This window comes from Thunnus maccoyii, chromosome 7 (assembly GCF_910596095.1).
Source record: "Thunnus maccoyii chromosome 7, fThuMac1.1, whole genome shotgun sequence".
NCBI lineage: Eukaryota > Metazoa > Chordata > Actinopteri > Scombriformes > Scombridae > Thunnus > Thunnus maccoyii.
Window position 1 is genome coordinate 13,223,439 of NC_056539.1, and position 23,370 is coordinate 13,246,808.

A 23,370-nucleotide genomic window follows, 5' to 3' on the forward strand; every position below is an offset into this window, starting at 1 on the left:
GATGACGCTTTTAGTTTTCATGGAAGAAAAGTCCCAAATGAGCCGCACAGCTTGGTGGCGTTAATGCAGTCTGTCTTTCCTGGTGTGCAGGTATCAGCTCAATAAGATTGTGGTGGATACAGAGGCTGGGCCATATAAGAATCGCACAGTCCTGTTCCTCAGCTCAAGCAGAGGGACTATCCTCAAGTTCCTCATCATGCCCAACCAGGACAACACCATCACCAACAGCAACATCTTCCTGGAGGAACTGGAGGGGTTCAACCCTGATAAGTAAGACATTAAAGCAACAATGTGGCTAACAGAAAAGAAAAGATACATATTTTGAACTGTTTTCTATTTAGGGAAATATGCATATTATTTTTCCCACTGAGAGTTAGAAAATAAAAGATTAATACCACATTCACGTGTCTGTACAGTAAATATGAAGCTTCCGCCAGCAGCTTGTTAGCTTAATTTAGCTTAGCACTGGAAACAGGGGAAAACAGCTAGCCTGGCTCTGTTCAAAGATAACAAAGCCATCTTCCAGCACCATTAAAGCTCACTAATTAACTCATTAATTAAGTTATATCTAGTTTGTTCAATATATGTAAACACTAGGTTGCCTGATGTGTTAATTAGTGAGCTTTAGGCAGAGCCAGGCTAGCTGTTTCCCCATTTCCAGTCTTTATGCTAAGCTAACCAGCTGCTGGCGCTATTACTGCCTTATATTGACTGTACAGACATAAAAGTGGTATCAATCTTTTTATCTAACATTAACTCTCTAAAAGAAAGCAAATAAGGATATTTCCCAAAATTTCAAAGGTTTTTTTTAAAGATTTCAAGATGATTTGACTGGCAACTTTCTATATTTTTCCTATTGAAAACAAATCTCATATGCAGAGTCAAACCAACAATGAACTCATTATTACAAGACTTCTATCGTATTCCTCTGTGCCGTAGACCTCTGTTGTTGTCCAAAAACCACTACAAACTACAGTAACCTCTCTCTTCGGGGACAAAGTTACATGTCTCCCAGTGCAACTGTGTGGCTCATCTACATGTTTTTAATAGTTTTTGGACAACAGTGGAAGTCTACGGCACAGAGGGATATGATTTATCAGACTTTGGATATATGCACAATACTCCTAAGTAGAATGAGTTCATTGTTGGTTCGGCTCTTTACATGAGTTATTGACAATAAGAAAAACATAGAAAATTGCCAGATTTATTCTTTAAGGCACAAGCCTGCATATAGCTTGCTGCAGAGAGAAGATATACCGCAGGAGTGACTAGGAAAGGGTTAAATGACAACTGGGGTTGATGTATACACAGCGAAGGGAGCCGGTGGTGTGATACGCCTAGAAAAAAGAGTCGCAGGGAGGGGAAAAAAAAAAAAAAAACATGACATGTCCTGGAAACATGACGTGTCCTGAATTATGCAGAAAACCTCACCTATTCTTTGAGAGAATCACATAATTGTGCAGGAGCTGAGCCTACGCAACCCCATGCAGAGAATACAAATAGGGCAAACATAACAGAATAGGATTAGAGGCTAATATGCATTATCAGGAAATCTGAACATCTTCTAATGAGGTTGAGACATACTGTAGAAAGGCATTACGGGTAAAACATCAGAAAGTAATGAAATGATGATAAAATCACATTATCCTTAATCTTGACCAAAATTACATACTGTCAGGAAAATTGACCCCATATCCTCGGTCTGAAGCTAAATCATATTTAATATCTGGATTCTGAAAAAAGATTGCAGAGGACTGGGTTTCTTGTCGCTTTCTAATTAGCATTTTGCATAAGGCAGACAGCTCTGAGGCTTCATTGGATGCCCATCGCTATATAATGAAGACTGGGTACAATGCCCTTTCAATACTCATTTTTGCTTTTGTTCTTTGTAAAAATGCAGTGTTCCACATGGTGGATGGCTGCAGGGTGGGTGGGGTGGGGGTGACTGTCACACTGATGCTGCTATTGGCTGGTGATTATCTTTCACCAAGGCTAATTAGAGGCATTTAAACAGAAAGTACATGTTTCCAGACACTAGCTAACTGTCATGGTAATTGTGCTCCCTGATATATGTGCCATTTTTCTACAATACAGGGGGGAAAAAGTAGTATTTCTTAAACTCCCTGGTTGGAAAAACACTTTCTCCCTGTAGGAGAGTGCAGTCCACTTCACGTTTTATTTAGTAATAAACTTCCTTCATTTTCCATCCCCTTCAAAATATGCTCACCAATTTGTGTCCCAGCTTATTTGTTCTGCTTCAGACTTGACAAAATGAAGCATAGTGACGCCAAGTGAAATGAGGGGACTGTGTGATGAATGAGCCGGTGTGGAATGGAGCCAGTATGTGTGGGATAATTCAGTGTGCATGGTGAGCCCAGCAGGAGGTCAGTGACAGTCCAGCTAGCACAGCGGGCACCCAGCTAATCAGGAGACAGAGCACAATCACATCAGTTTTTTTGTCTTTTAATGCTCCAGGCCACACTACCCCCAACCTCACCTTATGTACACAAAGTGATGCCTTGTGCCCTGTAATAAACCCCAGGGTACGCAGAAGTAGGGCCACTAAAAGAGGGATCTTTAAGGGGTCAGCGCAGATAGAAAACACTGGTTTGTGATTGGCTTGTTGCTGTAATGACCCGGGAAGTTATCTGAAAGAGATGCAACGTTAAAAGAGCCTTTATTGTCTCCTATTCTCTCAACTTGCCTGATTTCGGTTTGGTCTCTTTTATTTTCTTCATTTCTGTCTTGCCTTCTCCCTGCATTTGTTAGATGTTTATTCTTTTTTTTTTTACTTTCTCTACATCTCTCTCTCCCCGTCCTTTTCCCCGTCTTTCGTGATATTGGGTGTGAAGAATGACTCGCAGCTTGGCCTTAGCAGAATGATAGATTCTTCTTAATGACTTTGGGCCTGCCGCAATGTTATTACCATAAACCATCCAGATACAACTGATGCATGAGTGCACATGTGCATAAAAAGGTATAAATCTGCTGCACGGAGGCAGGTTTGCGCCGGCCATCGTAGCTCTAAGTGCCAATTAGAAGCGATTCAGCTCCTGGCTGCTGTTTTTGACAGCAAGCCGACCTCTCGAGCCTCCACAATCAGCACAGTGGATATTTGGGTTGACACACGTAACATCCAGCCACACAGATGGCCTCTCATCACTTTTACTTTTTATCATGGCTTTTATTTATAGAGCTCTTTATGTATGGTTGTGTTTCACATTGAGTCATGAGGAATGTTTTTTCCCAGCTGTAATGCTCTGAGTGAGGTCAGAGGTTTAATGTGCAGTCTCGGTCTGGTAATTGAAATTGCCTAATGCATTTTTTGCTTTGTGCGTGGTTGCCTGTTTGCGTGTGTGTGTTGCAGATGTGCCGAAGACTCTCCGCAGGCCAGGCAGCTGCTGTCTCTGACTCTGGACAGGGCAAGCCACACTCTGCTCCTCGCCTTCCCTTCTTGTGTGGTCAGAGTACCGGTGGCACGATGCCAGCTCTACTCCCGATGCATGAAGTAAGTCTACAGCAAATACTGTACATACAGGAACATAAAAGGGCAGTGGGGGGAGTCTAATAAGAAGTGAGGTGACCATTCAACAACCATCTGGCCTTCACAAGAGTCCTTGAGCAAGACAAAGTGAACCTCTGCCAGCTCCAGAGTTGCTGACCTGAATTTTCTTCAAAAATAACTGAACTACAACTTAACAACAACTGTCACTGTGCCCTTGAGCAAGGTGATAATCTGCTGACTGCGGTGTAGCGATGAAACAAGACGAAACACAATAAAATGCTCCTCTAAATGAGAGGAAAATCTAATAAAAGCTGGGAATACATTGCCATTAAAAGTAATGTTGTCTCATCGCTCAGCCAGCAATTTAACTGTATCATAGATGCACCATAATTATAAAAGATGATTATAATAGCAATATTTGCAGAAAATGTAATACATATTATGAAGGTCAGTAAGCATATAATAAATTCATATAATAGTTGAATAACATTACTAGTTATTATCAGCTGTGATATGTGTTAATACGATATTATTCTTTTTAAGAGAGATTATACTTCATCACTTCACCCAGCAGTTATTAGATTATCAGAAGCTCCAGTGAAGAATTTATGCATTTATTTATTTTGTCAGCTTATTGGTGTAAATGTGTATAACTTCTGAAAAAGCTTCTGAAAAAGAGCAAGCACCCAAGTCTACTAATCCTAACAAGGAAACATAAAATACATATATACATATATACATACATATATATATATATATATATATATATATATTCTAAATAAGGATATTAACCTGCTTACACACTTACACTCACAGACACAGGCGGCATGATTTAGAGCCAGTCTGGCACACTACTGAGTATTGCTGCCTGTGGTTGTGGCTCGATAGGGTCCACTGACACACTAACACAAAGTGGTACATACACCAGTGTGTCAGCCGTGTAGTGTGTTCACTGAACCAGGTAAGTCATACAAGCGTGTAATCCAGAACACATTAAGAAACGCTCACGTGCTTTCTGAAGTGTATTGAGTGTGTGTGTGTTTATGTGTTTAGATGTGAGTTAATGTTCTGTATGTGAGCATCTTTAAGATTTCTTAGTCATGCCTCAGCAGCTTCAGGTCTGTTTTTTTAACCTTTTGAAGATGGTTTCTGAACGCTTTTGATTTGCGTTTATTATGGTTACGGTTTAATGCATTTACATTATCATATTATGTTTTCTATATATATTCTCTCATTTTCTTAAGCTGATGTATTGATTCCTTTCCACCAGGCTGTCAGCCCACACAGTTGTCTTTTTTCAAATTAATCTTAAATAAATAATTTTTTTGCATATACAAATTCATTCTTTATACATATATAAACACACAAAAAGAGATAGATATTTACAGTAAATAGGGCAGCTCAGAGCAACAACTTAAAGTTGTTGTTTTTTCTGCAGTCTGTAAAAAAAGGCTGAAGCTGCAGTTTATAACGCCTACCCTTTTAACACCTTGTTTAATCTCAAAAGGTAACTTCAAACAACAAAAACAAAATAATCAAAACAAGACATAAATAAAACAATCAAAAACAAAACAATCAAAACATCAAAAACAAAATAATCAAGATAAAACAATCAGAACAAAACAAATACATAACTTACATATCCTGTACTCTGTCCTTCTATACCAGTCTTTCTTTCTGATCATCCATTTCTTTTATTTAATATGCTTTTTTTAAACATTTGTTTAAACTTACTAAATGTTGGACATGAATAAATTAACTCAATGATATTTTACAATAGTCCTCACTAATTGTTTTTTGAACATACAAATTCTTCTCAGGTCATGTTGTCTCTCTCTCATTTGAAACAACTTTTGGATACTTTCAGGTACTAATTGATTTTTAACTTTGTACATGATTTGAACCGTTTGAAAGTCGACCAAATCTTAAAATTTTAGAGCCTTTAATTTAATGAAGAGTGGGTTTGTTGGTTCTCTATAAGTGGTTTTGTTTACAGTTCTTATGGCTCTCTTTTGAATGTTAAAAATTGGATTATTATTTGTTTTATATGTATTTCTCCCACTTCCACACAGTGGGTTATATATGAGACTATAAAGGAACAGTAATAGTAGTAATTGACAAATTAAACAACGATGGTCCCAACACTGAGCCCTGGGGAACCTCACAAGTAACCTTCAGTAGTTTTGAGTTACAGTTATTTATTTGTATGCATTGATAACTACTCTCCAGGTAAGTGCTTAACTAAGAGAGTGCTATCCTCTAATTCCATATCTTTGTAATTTATTCAATAATAAGTCATGGTCATCATTATCAAATGTTTTTTTGAGATCCAGGAAAATCCCCACTGCATATTCTTTATTTTCTATTGCAGTTGATATTTCGCTGTTCATATAGTTCATTATGTTTTGTGATAAAGTCTTCTAATCTTTTATAGAATATTTTTTACAGTATTTTAGAGCACTATGAAAGTAAAGAAACAGGTCTGTAGTTAGAGAGTACATGTCTGTCTCCAGCCTTATATATTGGTATGACTTTAGCTGTTTTCATTTAGCTTGGAAATACACCAGTTTGTAGAGACTGATTACAAATATGCGTAAAAGGTTTCACCACACACTCAATAACATTTTTAACCACAGACATATCAATTCCATTCCAGTCTGTAGACTTCTTATTCTTGTTTTAACAATGTCAATAATTTCTTTTTCATCTGTTCCCATTATTAAACATGGATTTATTTACATTAATAGTTTTACTTTCCACATCATCTCTAGTACTAGTCTTTGTAATCTCCTTAGCCAAACCAAGACCAACACTGACAAAGAAGTCATTAAATTCATCTGCAACTAAATCCATATCATTAATAGTTGTATTATTCTTTCTCAGGAAATGATTTGGGTCTCCTGTTGTCCAGTTCCATTTTTAATGATGTCATTCAATACTTTCCATGTGTTTTTAATATTATTTCTGTTGTCCTCCAATAATTTACTGTAATAATCCCTTTTGCTGCCTCTCATACTTCGTCAGTTTGTTTTTATTGTTTTGTATTTCCGTAGTTAGTAAATTTCTGTTTTACTACTTTCTTTACCAGAGGACATTTTTTTCACAGAGAGCAGTTGTTATGGACAAAATGTCTCATAGGCTTCGTTTACATTTTCCACATAGACTTCCAATCTTGTTTCATTAGGTCTTCTTTAAAAGAGTTAATTGCACCTCGTATTTTGTGTCTAACCAGGTTGTAAGTTTTAACGTCCTAGTTGGATCTAATACAGCTCTGACTAACTGCAAAGTGTCATTTATAGTAGTCCACTTACTACTTTCTTATCAGTAACATGAGTAAATATAATATCATTTAGTGTAGCACTGTGTGTTGTTATTCTAGTTGGCTATGTAATTGAGGGATATAGATTCATACTGTACATTGAGTTGTATTGTATTTAGTAATAAGAATAAGAATAATTAAATAATAATTTAACAATGAAATGGTCAACTTTCTAATGCATACAGAGCATACAGTTTAGTTACAGATTGTCCATTTTTGAATACTGTTTTTTAGATTGATTTCCTACCTTTGTGTTTTTTTCCAAATTTACATCATTGTGTAGTGTTATAGTTGTGAGCAGAAAGCATTTCAAAAAACTGCTGCAGTAAGATAAATTCTGACATCTGATATTTAAGAGATGGTATTTCTTTCATGTTGTCAGCTGCTGTGAAATAGTTAGTGAAATGTAAATTTGGTGAGTTTGTTCATTTAAAGGTTGCTGCTGGATATCTGGCTGTCAAATCTCAAAAGGACAGAATTTCCTAAAAATTGTTTGAGAAAAAAAAAATCTTAACTTAAACTACAAGCTTTTTGAGTTTTTAACTGCGTCTAAATCTTTAAATGAGGATTAAGCTCTGGAAACAGGTCACCGTGAGTTAAGACTATTTTTGACATAGGATGTGTATATAATACTACTTCAATGCATCAACAAGCAGGCATTTTCAAAACTGTCTCTGCTCTTTTCATTACCTCGACATTGTAACTGTCATCTACAAAACTGTGCATGACAATATATTCACTGCAATGAATAACACTATTAAACAAGTTTTGACGCTTAGTTGGAAATGTGTGGAAATCAATAGCTTCCTGGAAAGCAAGAAATCAATCATCATGTCACGCTTTGGAAACGTGAAGTTCTTCTGTTCTTGATTTGTGATTAATGGTATAAAATGTGCAAAACCCATAAGTGTAGTTCTTTAAGTTATAGTCAAGATCAAGCAAGCATCAGAATCTAACTTTCTGTGTCTCTGCAGAAACTGTATCGCCTCCAGGGATCCATACTGTGGCTGGACCAGAGGAAGCACATGCTCTTTCCTCAGGCCTGGGACCAGGTGAGACACAAAGTGTATAGACATCACTGTGACACACACACACTGTATGGTCTGCTTCATACAGTATACAGTAGCTGTCCTGTGTCATCATGCTGACACTGTCTGTCTGGTTTATTCTTTTCTGTCTTTGAGTCCATCTGTAGTTTAGCATGCGGTTTTACCACCCTTCTCTATAGTCTCACTTTGATCCAAGTGTTTTGTTGTTCTTGTTTTGTTTTGAATTGATTTGATTTATTTCTGCTTGTGTCTTTCCTCTCAAGGTTATTTTTCTGACAGCACACCTAGCAGAACACCCCACAGAAACTTGCCATTTATTATTTATGCTCTGGAAGTCCTTGTCTCTATGTACGACTATTTGAGCCTCTGAGAAACATCTGTGCCCTCTAAGTAGCCTGTCACACAGTCTGCTCTGTGTACACTTATTGATTCAAGATGTCTGCTGCGGCTGTTAAACAATGCTACGTTCTTTTAACTTAGCTTGTTATCAGGTGGCGGCCAACACTCTGCGTGGGTGTGTGGATGTGTGAGGTTTTGTGTTTGTCTCTCTGTCATGTAACAATGTCTGGGTTATACACATGCATGCAGACACCCAGACAGTGTGTTGTCTGGGTGTGTGAATGAATTTGTGTATCTGCTTGGATGTCTGCATGAGTGTGTGTGAGTGTGAGTGTGTGTGTTTGTGTGACCTCTCTCTCTTCCTGCTACTGAAATGCGGCGGCCCGTCTTGACAGCTAACCTCCAATCACGGCTGCCTCCCTCCAGTGAAATCAAATCTCTCCTTAGTCAGGCTGCTTATTGAATTACGCCTTCACAACACAGGTGTAGTGCCAAGAGAACAGACAACATGGGCCTTAAAGACCACCTCAGGCTGCCTGCTTATACTATTAAAGGTCTCTGTGTTGGTCTTGATTTGATTTACCAAGGGCAGTCAACTCGGCAATCGATTTTGCATTGAGTTACTGTGGATTTCCTCTTTGTGGAATAATGCAACCTCTCTTTGCAAACTGACGCCAGAGGAAAGCTAAGCAGTTAGCGACATATAACGTTAGATTAAAATTTGGCAGCTTCTGAGGAAGATATGTTTTGTTTTTTTAATAAAAGTGTGGGAGGGAGGAAAGATGGTTTGTTTTATTGCTGTATGTGTGTTTATGACTATCCTGGGTTCATTTTGTCCTGCTATTATTGTACTATGAAGGTGATAAAATACATTTTTCACCTTATTCAGCTTCTTCCAGTAAGGGTATGGTGACAAAACACTGTTACATAGCAAACTAAAAAAGAGACTAGAATCTCATCCACTAAACACTGTCCAGAGTACTCCACACACAGAAAAATATGGTCTATATCACTTTCAGTTTAATATGAAGTCTTTAAATGTAGAGCCAATGTACCTGGGAAAATAAAAAGCACTGTAAAGAAAACTTGCACGCACACAGGCAGACCCACTGGCACAGCTAACGTATACAAAGTAAATGACCCACAGCCTGTGAGAGGCAGCCAAGTGAACACAAAACATTATTCTTTATTAAGATGACAACCACTGCAGGTTCACAGCACAGTTGGACTCATTTGTCACAAGTGTTTTCTAGCCATTAAAAGCACAAATGTTGGCTGCGCCGCTGCCTGAACCTTTAGCTAATTGCAGAATACGGACTTCTCAGTCACTTGTACCAACGAGCTTATTTCAGCATCCACCGGCAGCTCGAGCTCTGGTTCTTTAAAGGTTGTCTGTAGGTCAAATGAAGCTTCTGTGAAACGGCTTGTTGAACTATGTAAAACTGTAAATGGTTATTTACTTGTATTTGGAGATTTCCCATTTGAATCCAAAGTGTCTTCATTGGTTTTGACTTACATTTTATAATAGATCAAGACAAAGTAACAAGTGTGACAGTCTGCACATCTGTGATAAGTGATCTCCACCTATATCAACTAGAAAATTAACAAAATTGATCTAATAAACATCAAGCTGTTCCTTTATTACTCTCTAAGACATGTTTTACTCACAGTAGCTCACTTAATTACAGGTATTTCCACTGAAATGGCCTTCATTGTAAATTTACTGAATGAAGCCTACATGCATACGTTTGTGCGTATATGTGTACGCACGTACACACACACCTACACACCATTACTCAGTCTGTCCATGGCAACTTGGTGCTGTTTTCACTGATACAAGCCATGACTATGAGCGGTTGTGTTTTTCTTTGTGAGCACCTGGTCTGTATGCTGCTCTCATTTCCTGTCTGCTTCCCTCACTCCATCATATGTTGTTGTCCTTTGAGTTTTCCATGCTCCTCCGCTGCCCAAATGGGAAATGAGTTTTAAAGCATAGGGATAGAGTTGTAGAAATAAGATCTGTCAGCATTCTGTAGAATTGTAGAAAACAAGTGAAGTCGATGCATATTAATAGATTTTTCCTGAAACAACTCAGACTTCTGGGTACAGCTGTAACGTAGCTCCACCGTCAACGTTCTCCTCCGTACGCTGTTTGGTTTACCGTAATTCCACAATTCCTATTTGGCCTCAGCAGCGCTAAATATCTGATTCTAACATCGTATCTTGAAACTTGTTTTCTTCCGAATACAAGAAAACAACATGGCAGACAAGATTGTTTTGGTCCCTGAGTTTGCAGCTTGGAGGCAGGCCTACAAAAAAGGATGTGCAAATTGTACACAGATTTTGCAGTTACAGGCAGAGAGATATTTCAGTACAGTGAACACAGAGGGAAGTTTAATGTCATTTTATATACATGTACTCCCCACATGAGAACCATAGGGATCAAGTTGTCGAAGTTAATACTTTAAGTTTCTATTAACGCTGCAAATATCTAAAGTGAAGACAATGCTGACCTAGAAATATTTGCAATTCAGTGCATTAATTTGCTTAATTAATGACCCTGCAGGCAAAAATAGTTATCTTTAAATTACAATGGTGATTATTGCAGGATATTAAGGAGCTCAAGGGGCTCTTCAGTTCTCCTGCTTTTTTTTTCTTTTTTTCTCACACTTATTGGCATCTCAAAATAAAAACAAACATTCCTACAATCTAAGTGTTAAAGGAGCTTGTAGAGATATATGCTTTCCCTTGTAACGTGTCCTCTGCTGTAACATTGAGATAGTTTTCCTCTATCAGAGTGGATCTGTGCTGTGTGTCAGTGTCTGAGTCGCCGTGCCTCTGTGTCTTCTGATTAATGACTGTGTCCCTTCTCCTCTGCAGACTGCCGTTCGAGCAAGATGTTGAACAGGGAAACGTGGCCCACTTGGGTGACTGTGACGGTAAGAGGGATTCTCAGTCTGTGTGTGTGTGTGTATGTGTGTGTGTGTGTGTTTGACCACAAGTGTTAAAGCTAGCTAATACTTCTCTTGTCTTTGCCCCAGATCCTTACATAACTTGTGTATCTTCATGATAAACAACGATACATTTAAAGAGAGGAAGAGCCTGTTAGTTTCAGTTTATACGGGAGGAAATCCACAAATAAACACAGAGACAACTCCCAATTCACCTCGATGCTCTGTAGTATCTCACTTCTCCCAGGAGTAACCACCATGATCCAACACGAAGGCGGTCTGCTAGTCTCATTTTGTCTCCGAGCTGGCAAGAAAATCCCTGTGTATGTTTTAGCTAACTTTGTTCCTCTCGCTGTTTACTCTGTCCTTACTTGTATGCTATCTTTGCTTTGGTCTGCTAGGTTTTGTTGCATATACAAGTGGTTAATTATATTCTACTCCAGCTTCAATTCCCCTTGATGTTTCCCTTTTTTCTCTCTCCATATCATTATGAAAATAGAAGTGGTACACAGCAAAGCGAAATCTCTATTCTAGATACACACAGAGGTTTTGGATACTCCCATGACACCCCCTCTCTTTGATCTGAGCGCTAATTCCAATGCGTGCAAATTAATCCTTTGCTTCTGAAAGTTCCCCGAGTTCATGTGCCGTGCTCCCTGAGAAAAGAACAGATAAATATTGCATAATCGGAACCGCGAACAACTCTAATCCTGTTTCAGATGGGCGCCCTGTTTGATGCTGCTCTCTCACTTCAGGTCCTCTGACCACCAAACCACAGGGGATGGCCTCTGTGCTGTAACTGATGGCTGATGCTTACTGTTCGCATTGTGAAGTAAAGCTAGTTATTTGTCTTCATTGAGCCCATATGTAGTGCCTTATAGCACATGTGGGGGACTGCATTCAAGCTGTTGGTCCTGCTTCTGAACAGAAACCCGTGATTCTGTGATTCCTGTGAGTTAAAATATCATATACTAGATGAAAAATCTATCTGTAGATACATTTTTATTTTGCGTTATATCTGCTCCACAAGAACTCCTCTGCAGCAAATACATACAGTTATGCAGGAGGCTTGTAATTAAAACTGCAACTTCTATGATCATTACTCCACTTCTGTACTACACCAGTGGGTGAGAGATGTACATAATTACTCATGCTTAGTGCTAATGGACTGTTCCAGTTCCAGTCCTGGATCCTCTTCTGTACTTGTTATGTCTTGACCTCTGGTGCAAGGTCCGGGAAGTCAGAGAAAGTAATGGCACTGATACTAAAGGTGTAGTCACAGCTTTCCACTCGCTGCACACTGTAGATTTTCACAGCGCGGTTTTTGTGGATGGGTTGTTAGATGTCTACCATCTTTAAAGGAGTACCCCAGTGATTTAACATGTCACTTCCATAAAGGTGGGAGCAGAAACAGACTTTTAATCCCTAGTGAATAAACGAATGAATGAATTTAATTCAAGTGTCATGCCATCTCGTGGCCCATTCCCTATGGGATAATAAGACACCTTTATAAAATATCCGTGTGCAAAAGACTAGTACAAAAGGAAACCACTTCTAGATGTGGGGGTCATGCATCAGTCTTCTTGAGCCCCTATGAAATCACTAAATTACTTGGCAGATCACAAAATTTCCAATACAAAGCACAAATGAAAAGCACACTTGACAAATTAAACGTCACTTGCACAAGCAGAGTAGTGACCCATATCCAAATGAAGAGGCAGCACAGTATACCAGGCCTTATTTGAACTTTTTTTTGTTTGATTAAGTATAAACTTTTTTCAGTAAAATGATCATATTTAATGTCATAATAAGTATGCAAATTTGGTTTACGCCAGATCAGATTTTTTTTTTACCTAGTCATATTTAACCTTGTGAACCTTTAGAGATACAATGTCAGGTTTCTCCAAATACCCTGGGACAAGCGCCAAAAACATTTGATCCTACATTTACCATAATGTACCTCAATAAAGTCAGTCTTTATACTTGACAAAGCTCCCTCCAAAGCAGCTGAAGAAATTATAGAACCGTTTCACAGCCTGTCTAGTATTTGACATGAGTAGTAAATTGACTTTGACGTGTAAAAATTGGTGGAGTGCTCCTTCAAAATGGCCACAAATATAAAGTAGAATGTTAATTTTCAGATTTGTACTCATCAAATAGCTCTGTTACACAGAGACGAAAGTTGTGGCTCTTCACTGGACTGTGCAGCGCCCTGGAGTGTCTGTTCCTCTTGGACCGATGTCATATAAAGATGTACTGTCCCGCTCTCTGGCCCTGCCTTTGAGGAATTTCTGAGCTCCGAGGCATGTTTGCCCGAGCTGAACTCCGTTGACAGAGGTGAACTCTCATGTCTCTAGATGATCGAGAGCTGCCGGGTTGGCATTGCAGGAATGTGAGCCAGCATCTATCTAATGGCTGCCACCAACACTTAAGTCCCTTTCACACATGCACTGCAATCCTGAACTTATCTAGACATTACCCAGAGGAGCTGTATGTGAGAATGCAAATGACTCAATGAGTCGGACCAGACATTAAATGGACTTTATCCTGCCAGCTCCCTTGTACAAAATCCATGTAATGTCCGATTGAGCCCGTGTGTGAATAGAGCAGGTCATTGTCTGGAGAATTCACAGCAAGCAAGTGGGTGTGTTGATGAAGTTTCTATTATATGACTGGCGCAAAAACCAAAACTGCTGCCTGTATATTGCTTTCCACTCTTTCGCTGATTGCAGATATGTCCAAATACATGTAGTATTGTTATCAACGCGAAAACAGTCATCATTACAGATGAATTGGTAGCCTCGTCCACCATCTTCAATGTGCTGTAAACAAAACACTGCGATTTCTGCAGCATACTTTTTCCATCATGTCCTACCTCCTGCACGCTCTATCCAAGCGCCACCCCTTGCCTAAACCAAACGGTGTATTTCCAGTAGGTGAGAACACGTCTGGCATGGACAATCTCCTGTTGTGTGCTACATGTGTGTGAAAGGGCAACTCTGGACAATGTCTGGACCTGATTCTCTGGACATTGTCCGGAGTTCATATGAGAAAACGGCTTTAGACAGCACTTCTTGTAAGGCAAAGATTCTTTCAGCTATCTGCAAACCCAATATTCAGTCAGAGGAAGACAGAGAGGTGCAGCTTCAACGGGCTTGTTATGACAAACTGTCACTGACACCGCTAAGACTTTGAAAACTGTCTGCACACCCTCTCTATATGTGTCTGTCAGCATCTCTCTCCGTGCTCCTCTTTACGTGCCATATTCTCCGTGTACAATGTAAATGTGTATACTTACAAACACACACAGATGCTCACACACAACAGCAAACAAACTCCACAGGGATTTGGATTGGTGAAAAAGACAGAAGGCTTTTGGTTGCTGAATATTTCATATCTCTATATTGGACTCATTCCACCTGTCAGTATCTTGACCCAGCAGATGTGAGGTGAGATATTGTCTGGCCTATCCATCTCTCTTTGGGGAAATTCACCAATCTCATTTTCACCCTCCCTTCGCTTTCTTCTTTCCTCGAGGAAGATTCTCTCTCTGCAGCTGGATGTAAAACCAAATTTTCACTCTCTGGTCTCCAGTCTCGATCAAATTTCATACTGCCTTCAACATTTGATAATCATAAAAATATGACATAATTTAAACATGATTTTTAATGAGAAAATTATGGTTATGTATGAAGTAATGAGTAAGGGTAAAGGGTCACCTAAATCAGGGGTTCTCAACCCGAGGTCTGAGGACCAAAACAGGGACTTGGAACATTAGATACCAGGCTGTGAGGAAACAATATGAAAAAGATACGTAATAATTATATAACATTATAGGCTATTTTTGCAGTAGGTGTATGTATGTACTGTATGTACATGTATATATCTGTATAGAGATAACCAACATAGGCTTCAGAAGTACATTAAACCCATGTGCGGTCACTGCCTGGGTGTTTTTAAACTTAGTAAGAAACCACAATGACATACGGAGCAAATAAAATAAAGTTTCTGTTTCTGTTTATTTTTGGTTTTAGGTTTGCTCACTCTCTCTCTCGCCCCATCTCACTGTATCCTCCTCTGTGAGTACTGATAGGGTGTGGGAAACAATTAAGCTTGGAAATTGTTCCTGGAAAGTTGTACTAGTAACAGTCCTATGACCTAATTGTTCACTTTTGTTTTTACATTTTGGACACTTTGTCACCTGTTGTATATATTTGGACACTCCTTCAAGTGTTTTGAGTCCATATGTGGACATTTTTCCAATGTTATAACATTTTCTCAAGAAAGATGTTGCTGTTAAAATATAGAAATGTGTTATTTTTCAGTGCTGTAAGCCCCACAAAAAAACATTCATCTTCTTTATAATGGTAACAGCAGAAATTTCTGACATCTCCAAACTTGGCCAAATAAAACCCAAACTGTCTGCCTGCTGAGGTACCGCTAAAGGTGAACTGTCTTTTAAGGTTAAAAGACCACAAGAAGCTGCGTTGGTTGGTTGTTGTTTCAGGTACCAGCAAAATGTGAAATACAATACAGGAAGACCAGTTTGAGTTTAAAGGCTTATCAGATGCTGTGCAGTGTTTTGGCATAATAATGGCATAATAATATTATGAGACAGGATTTTACAACTCTGGAAAGTTATCACATCAGCAATTATTTTATCTTTTTTCGGAATGATTGCATGGTAAATATGTTACACGTTACAAAGTAATCTATCAGGAATGAGCACCTTTGTGTATTTGATTGGCCAATGCAGTGCCTTGCTGGAGGACTTTGCATCGCCTTGCGGCAACTTTATTGCAGATGAAGTCAGAGCTCTCTGTGTTTGCTGCGTCAATGGACTAGCTTCATTAAAAAAAAAAAAAAAACGAGGCCTTTTTTTCATACAGATCTCAAGTCAGTCTGAACAGGTATTTAAAATACTAATTTTGGTTAAGCAGCTAAAGTCAGAAAAGGAGCCATAGTCGCAGCTCCTCTGCTGTTCTATAGTGTCTCCTCTCTCCCTCTAGCCTCATCTCTCTCAAGTCGCAGTCAGTGCTACACTGATTTCAGAGCAGCATTGTCGTCAGAGCTCAAAGGGAGATGGATAGACGGCCTTACTTAGAGCCCAGCTAACTGCCTCCCCTTTCTCCTTAGCCAGAGAGAAGCAGTTGCTGGAAGGAGAATCGATTTTCATCTCTCCTCTGGCTGATGGCCGCCGAATAGGTATCAAGGGTGATTCTGCAAGGGGAAAGGAATGGGGGGCTGAGAAGAGTGAGGATGGGGAGGGGATGGCGGGTAAATCAGATCAAGGAAGCAGAGAGCAGAGCAAAAAGAATGAGTAAGGGATTGAGAGATCATAGGAAGAAGGCAAACTTTGAGGATGGAAAGGGTGAAACGGTTCAGGGGATCAGAAGTGTGGAGTCATGAGGGTGAATAAGAAAAGAAGCGGAGTGATGGGAAGAGAGGACAGAAAAAGTGAGGTCATAGAGGGAAAGAAAGGCACGGTGGTGGAGTAATCACATAGGAAACTGAGAGACTGCAGTGAAGGTGGATCAAAGCTGTGACAATGGAGGGAGGTGCAGGGGAAAGAGAGAGAAGTGGCTGTTTTCATGGGTGCTGGGCCAGGCTGGTGTGACAAATGGACTGAGAGTGCCACCGGCGTCTACTGTGTCACAGCGCTGTCACTGGCCTCCTCAGTGGGCTCGTGGCCAAGCTGTAACTCTGTCTCGGTGATGTAAACCACCTGCCTCGTATCCTCTTAATCTTCTCTTTTCGTATATCACAGAGCGGCTGCCCTTCTCTTTACTTTACTCTTGTATCTACATCTTTATCTTGCATCACTCAACTTTTCTTCATTTCTCATAAAAGTGAATTAAATGAGCATAACGTACACCATGGCTAAAAGAATGCCTTTCTTCAATGTCCGAGGATTACAGAGCAAGATCACTTTGATCATAGGCATAAAGAAGTGCAGCTAAGGGTTTCGCCTTGTGGTCCTGCAGTTATTAGAAAACAAAGATCACCCCCCTTCCCCCCCAACACACGCGCACACGCACACACGCACACACGCACACACATCAAATATTAGTATGTAGAGACATGCCGTTCCTCTAAACCCGATGTGATCAAAGCGAAGTTTGGAAGCACAACATCTAATTGAGCCGATGTGTTGTGGGAGGGACACTTTGATGAAAGAGATGAGGTCAGAGAAATATCTGGGTTCAATTACGTGTGTGTGTGTGTGTGTGTGTGTATGCGTATGTCTGTTAGTCTATGTGTTCTACTTTCGTAGACATTGAGAGGGCCAACTTGTTCGGTAATTTTGTGGTTCCAAACAGAGGGGGGTGAAGTGCGGCAGCTGTTCTGGCATGAAACTCTGCATTTCCACCTGTTTAGATGACATTTTATTGCAAACACAAGCACAAAGAGCAAATTTCAAGGGTTTAGTTAACACAAACATACAAACCTTTCCAAAATCACATTAAAAGACGTTCATGTATTTCATGAGTTTCAATTATTTGACTCCTATCAATGTTATTATCTAGAACTGCTTTTAGGATGTACTGTATAAGCCTGTTGCTGTCATACATCTGACACAACCAGGATCTAACAAAATAGACACACAAACTCCTCAGCTTTTCTATCACATCAGACTGATTACATATGTGCATATGTAATACAAACATATCCCCTTTGTACTGCACAGTAACATTATTGGGAGTATATAAGTTGGTGTGCATCTATCAGTTATCTCTGGAAAGTTTTTCTGTTACCAAATCTCCAAGCACCATATTTCCCCCGAAAGAGAAAGTTTATTCCTCTGAGCTCATAAAAGTAGCAAAGCAATATAAATGCAAAAGCAATGCGTAGCGTGACATCTGCCTGTCACTGATCTCTGCTCAGAGATGGAAAATGGCAGTGGCAGAGTTGCTACAACTCTCGCCATGTTGATTATGACAAATAAACAGGTCACCCAGTGTAACAGTACCACTCTTTTGTGTGTTTTTAACCAGACAACAGATCATATGTGTTAGCAGACAGATTCATATTTGACTTTAGTCTCTTGAGGGGAATGGTTAGTTGAAAATATCAAATAAAACAAGCTTGATCCTTTAAAAAGGGACATCATCTGCCATTGGAACTGTATTTTGAGTGCTGAAAAACATATTGGGGTGGTTTGTACCCTCTGTTTAGGGTCTGCACCTCCTGGAGATGTTTCCTGGCCCATTAGGAAACAGTCAGACCTGATGTGATTGGCCATTAGTGAATCCTGCCCTGACTCCACCTGCTGATACAGTATTCCGCTTACTAATAAAATATTTATTTCTGCTTCAGCCTCTTTCTCAGTTTGTACTGTGCTTTGGCAGGATTGTGCACCCCTGGGCTTTAAAAATGCAGAAATTAGTTGGTCACACCCACTTGTATCCAGAATTTTGCACTTGTGATTCTGCTTGCAGAAAAATGGAGCCATTAATGTCTCTGTGTGAGCATTTGTGTGCCCTCTAAATTAGTAGGCTCTTCACAGTGGACAACTCAGTCAGCGTGACAAACTGCAGCTGGATTTGTGCTGGATTTAGTTTAATGATGTTTGAGCAGAACACACTCCGCTGACAAAAATCACCTAACTAACTCTGAACTGCTGGGTTTTTTGTGTGTGTGTGAGCATGTGTGAATGTGTATGTGACAGGTAATATAAACCGTTTCTGTAAACAGCGTAATGAGTCAGATTCGGTTCGGGCGTCGACAGACGGTGTAGGATGTCAGATCCATTTACGGCAGGTTATCACGACGTGTCGATTGGCTGGCTTGAGTTTTTCCAGGTCGTGACCCTTACTGACAGGCAGATCGGTTACAGCATAAACGTAGCCTAAGTGGTCTGTCAAACCTCCAGCTTCTCTCTTTTAATTTGCCATGAGGGTCGATTAACTCTAAAGGAAAAAGATTCTTACATCCAAAATCATTTAGTCGGGACCCCGCAGCCTCAGAAATGCCAAGCGCCTGAATCTTCCAGCAGCAAAAAGCCAAACACGCCCTCATTTTATTTTGCTGTTTGCAGGCCTTTTGGGGGAACAAGTCAAATTGTGTTTGCACAGACAGTTCATCAGCTTAAGTCAACTCTGTTAAACCAGCCATCAAATAGGAGTAAGAGGCGTTGTGCGGGGGTGTCCGTGACGCTCTTGCTGCAGAGAGACTTCCTGCTTCAACACATTCTCTCATTGCTCCAACTCAACACTATTCTCAAATCTCCGTTTCCTCTGTGGCAACGTCTGCTGATAAAAGCAGAGCATGCACGCATCCAAGCCCTCCACCGACACACATTAAACGCTCACACTCACACATACACATTTGCCACCCGTTTTTGCTGTGAACTCACTCAGCCGTAATGACATAGCTAGTGTTGCCACAGTGTAGCTACAGATGGAAGCAATTATGGTGCTGTGAAAATATTTCCTGAAGAAAGGCAGTGTTTTGACTAGTGGAACAGCGGGATGCAATCACTCCGTAATTGAGGTCCACTGAAACATCAATGAGGCGACGGCAGATTGGAGATTCCTTGTTGTGGCGTCATGTTAGAGTGGATGACGATCACCGCAGAGCCAGGAATGACTCTGTCTTTCTCTTTGGTGGTTGTGATGTTCTGAGGAGCTTTGTGCAGGAAAGAAAATTTGTTGCCAAATTTACGGCTGTGGTCTCATCTAATTCCATTCTAATTGCTGCGGTTTGGAGAGGGGCCTGAGTTGAAGCTTAGGAGGGGGGAGCCCATAAAGCCGACACAGTTCTTTGTATTTGCAAGGCAGCTAGTTAAAGCAGAGGGTTTTAAGTCTGCTGATGATAAATGTGTTGCCCTGTAGCTTGAACTCCAACAGAGAGACAGAAACGGACAGGAAACTGTAAAGAAAGAGAGAGGTGGGGGGGGCTTTCGCCACATTAGTTCATTTTTGTTTGATGCAGTCTCCTCTTTCAGACTGTGAGAGGGATCTGTAACCTTGACGCCACAGTTGTCCTTCCTCCTTCCTCCTCTCCTAACTCCCTCTGCTGTCACTCTTGCAAGGCAGACACCAAGGGCAGAGAGAGCGTGAGGGAGACGGAGAATAGACAAGCAGAGATAGAGGAAGTGTGGTGTGTAGCTGTGCATCCCCAGATGCCAGACTGCGCTCTAACTCACACATCTCTCCCACCCCGAGGAGCTTCTGAGAGGCTTGAAGAACAGAGCTGATCCCCTCAGTGAATACTGAGGCTTGGCTGATGAAATATGAGGACTCGTGTGTATGTGGGCATAGCAGAGGAAAAAAGGAAGTGAAATGCTGTATGGTGCGTGTGCAGTTTTCAGTGTAGAGATGAGGAATTTTTTTAGCAAGCTCTAAGGAGATAAGAAGAGCAGCCTCAGCCTTGGCGAGGTGCGAGGACTCCTGAAGGGCTTCAGCTCTTTCATCTGACTTCTTCCCCTGAGTCCTCCCTCTGCTCCTTACATCTCCTTCCACACAGTGGGAGCCTCAGAGGAAGCCATGAAAAACACAGGGCAACTTCTGACCCCTCACCGAGCCACGAATCCTCGCTGATAGATGTGTCTGTGCACATGCGTTCATGATTGCTAACTTTCAAGGACTGGGTGAAGTGAGATTTTAGGTGGTAAGGTTTGTACGCATAAATACAGAATCAACATTTTTTTTTCTTTTTTTTTTTTTTTACAGATTTCCTCCCAAAAAGCACACCAAACTCCTAAGCAAAGCAAATCTGTTTGAACTTATATTCACTCAGATTTCATGTCCCCACACATTCAAAAGTTGTTTTTGTTTCATGCTGCAACATCGCAACTGTTTACAGAATTTGACATTTCAGAAAATGCTTCAGGTTGTAGAAATTTAAGAGAAAAATGGAGAAATGCAATGCAAATGAGCTGCACCAGAGTCCCTCTGAGTAATTAAAAAGAAGATTGACTTTTTAAGTAAACAAATTAAACAGATAAATTCCTGGATTTAACAACATACATTAAAACCAAAAATTAGTATCCATCCTTACAGCATATAAATCAAATCCAAATCCAAAGGTGGCTTTTGTTACAACTAAGGATGCTTTAAACCCTAAATCCATTGCAACAACCAATTCATTTTTTACAGTTTTTACAATTTTACTTAAGTCATTACATATTACACCATTCCAGGTACATAGTATTTGAATTACAGGTGCAGTTTTTAATGTCTGGTATCAGTGCTGCTGATTTTTTTTGTGTTAATCATAAGCATAAGGCCACAACCTTGACAAACTGCAACTGTAGGGCACATTCAAATTACTGAGGTGCTTGATTGCAAAGATGTCAAATACAACTTGACAAATAAATTCAAAACTGCACAAACAAACTACACTAAACATTTTCTGAAATGTTCAGTGATTGTAGTAGATTAAATTAAGGTTAATATTTTGACCAAAACTACACTAAAATTGACTACAATCCAATGACTAAATTGAGAGTACTATGTGTTTTTTGGAAAAAGCCTGAAAGTGTGTGTCCCAAAAACATCAGCAAAATCAGTGTGCGTATGTGTGTGTGTTTGTGCACGATTGAACAAATATATATGGGACTGCATGTGAGTCAGTGTGTGTGTTGAAAATCGACACTTAAAATATTGCACAAGGCAACCCAGAGCCTTTCCACACACACACACACACACACACACACACAACTACACACTGTGACCATGACAATACACACCACCAGTTAAAGCCAAGGTCTCATCTTAGTATCTGCAGAATTTAACACTAGACACTGGAATTTAAGGAATTTGGCTGAACTTACACACACCCACACCCACACACACACACACACACACACACACACAAACCACATAGTGATGGAAAAATAAGGGCCTGTGGCAGGTCTGTGACCAGTGCTGAGTAATAGTTGTCCAGTAGCGTGCGGGCAGGACCTGGAGGTGCTGTGTGATGCCTTAACAGAGAGTCCTGCTGTGTGACATTCAGAGTACTGTAACTACTCTCTGCTCAGACCACTGGGGATTGTTTTTGTGTCTATCATTCAGACAGAAATTGACCATGGTGAGTTCCTCTAACTTCACTGCATCAAACAACACTTTTCCTCCTTTCTGCAACACATCAATAACACTACTGTGCTTTTTTCACACTCACTTTTCACACACGTTTCACTCAGTCACACTCTGTGTCTCAATCTCATTCTCTCTCACTTCATTTATCTATCTCTTCCCTCAACACATTCTCCCCGTTTTCTTTTTCTTTCTCACTTCTCTCACCCTCTATTTTCCTCCCTCTCTCTCTCTCTCTCCCTGTCTGTCAGTCAGACTCTTCCTATCTCTCTCACCCCCGTGGTTTGTTACTGCACCTCGGTATCGATCACCTTAAACTCTCTTCAGTCCAGGTCAGCTGACAGGTGCTGTGAATCTGAGCGATTGTTCAGCTCAGGATGTGGCCTGACCGGCGCGTCCACCTGCGCGGCCTTGGCCCTTGTCACAGCGGAGACGTTTCATTAAGGACGGCCTGTAAATTAACAGAACAGGCGGGCGGCTGAACGAACGGGGTGAGAGCAGTTTCAATCAGCCACCCAGATGGAGTACAGCCTTGACATGAGGCCTGATGGTTTACTCATTCTGTTAAACCTTCAGAAATTTGTTTCAGGAATGAGTCCAACACTTCAGCAAAGGGGGGTGTTAACATAAAAACAAATTGGCATGTGTTTGCAGCTGGTGGGCGTACAGTATAGTGCCGTACATAGCTGATGTGATATATGGATGTAGCATGTGAGAAAGATTAAGTGGAAATCGCCTGGTTCGTGATTTGGGAATGAGAGATATGAACCCTCTGGGCAGATCGTTAGACTAATGCTATGTGGGCCCGCTCTCCAATTTATTGCCTGTGACATGTTTGTGAATATTTATTATTGCTCTCCACAGTGTGCTTTTGGCTTTGCACCTAAAACGAGGATATCAATTACCTAACGAAAGCACAGCCAACACCGTAACCTGTAAGTCATAGGATATGGGGGTAAGGAATGAGTCCTACTGAAAAAACCCATACATGTACATATACGCACACGGACTCTCATACAAGAAAGACTCTGGAAAACAATTTATTTCACCACAGTGTCCACCACAGCTCGGTTGCTTTGTTTGGGTTGGATGCAGCTGAAACTGCTGACAGACTCACCCCTTGTTAAGCTGCCTTTCGCTAAAGGTTGACCAGATTGGGAAAATAAGG

The 23,370-nt window shown here is 40.4% G+C and overlaps 1 protein-coding gene across 3 annotated transcripts in view; it reads left to right on the forward strand.

Annotated features, from left to right (window-relative positions):
* sema6bb (sema domain, transmembrane domain (TM), and cytoplasmic domain, (semaphorin) 6Bb) overlaps positions 1–23,370 on the forward strand; it is a 126,731-nt gene that overhangs the window by 91,875 nt on the left and 11,486 nt on the right. For all 3 annotated transcript variants that reach the window (XM_042417739.1, XM_042417742.1, XM_042417741.1), the window contains exons 13-16: positions 91–270; positions 3,368–3,508; positions 7,799–7,876; positions 11,093–11,151. In XM_042417739.1, coding sequence (XP_042273673.1) covers positions 91–270; positions 3,368–3,508; positions 7,799–7,876; positions 11,093–11,151 — 458 coding nt within the window. The remainder of the gene's footprint in view (positions 1–90; positions 271–3,367; positions 3,509–7,798; positions 7,877–11,092; positions 11,152–23,370) is intronic.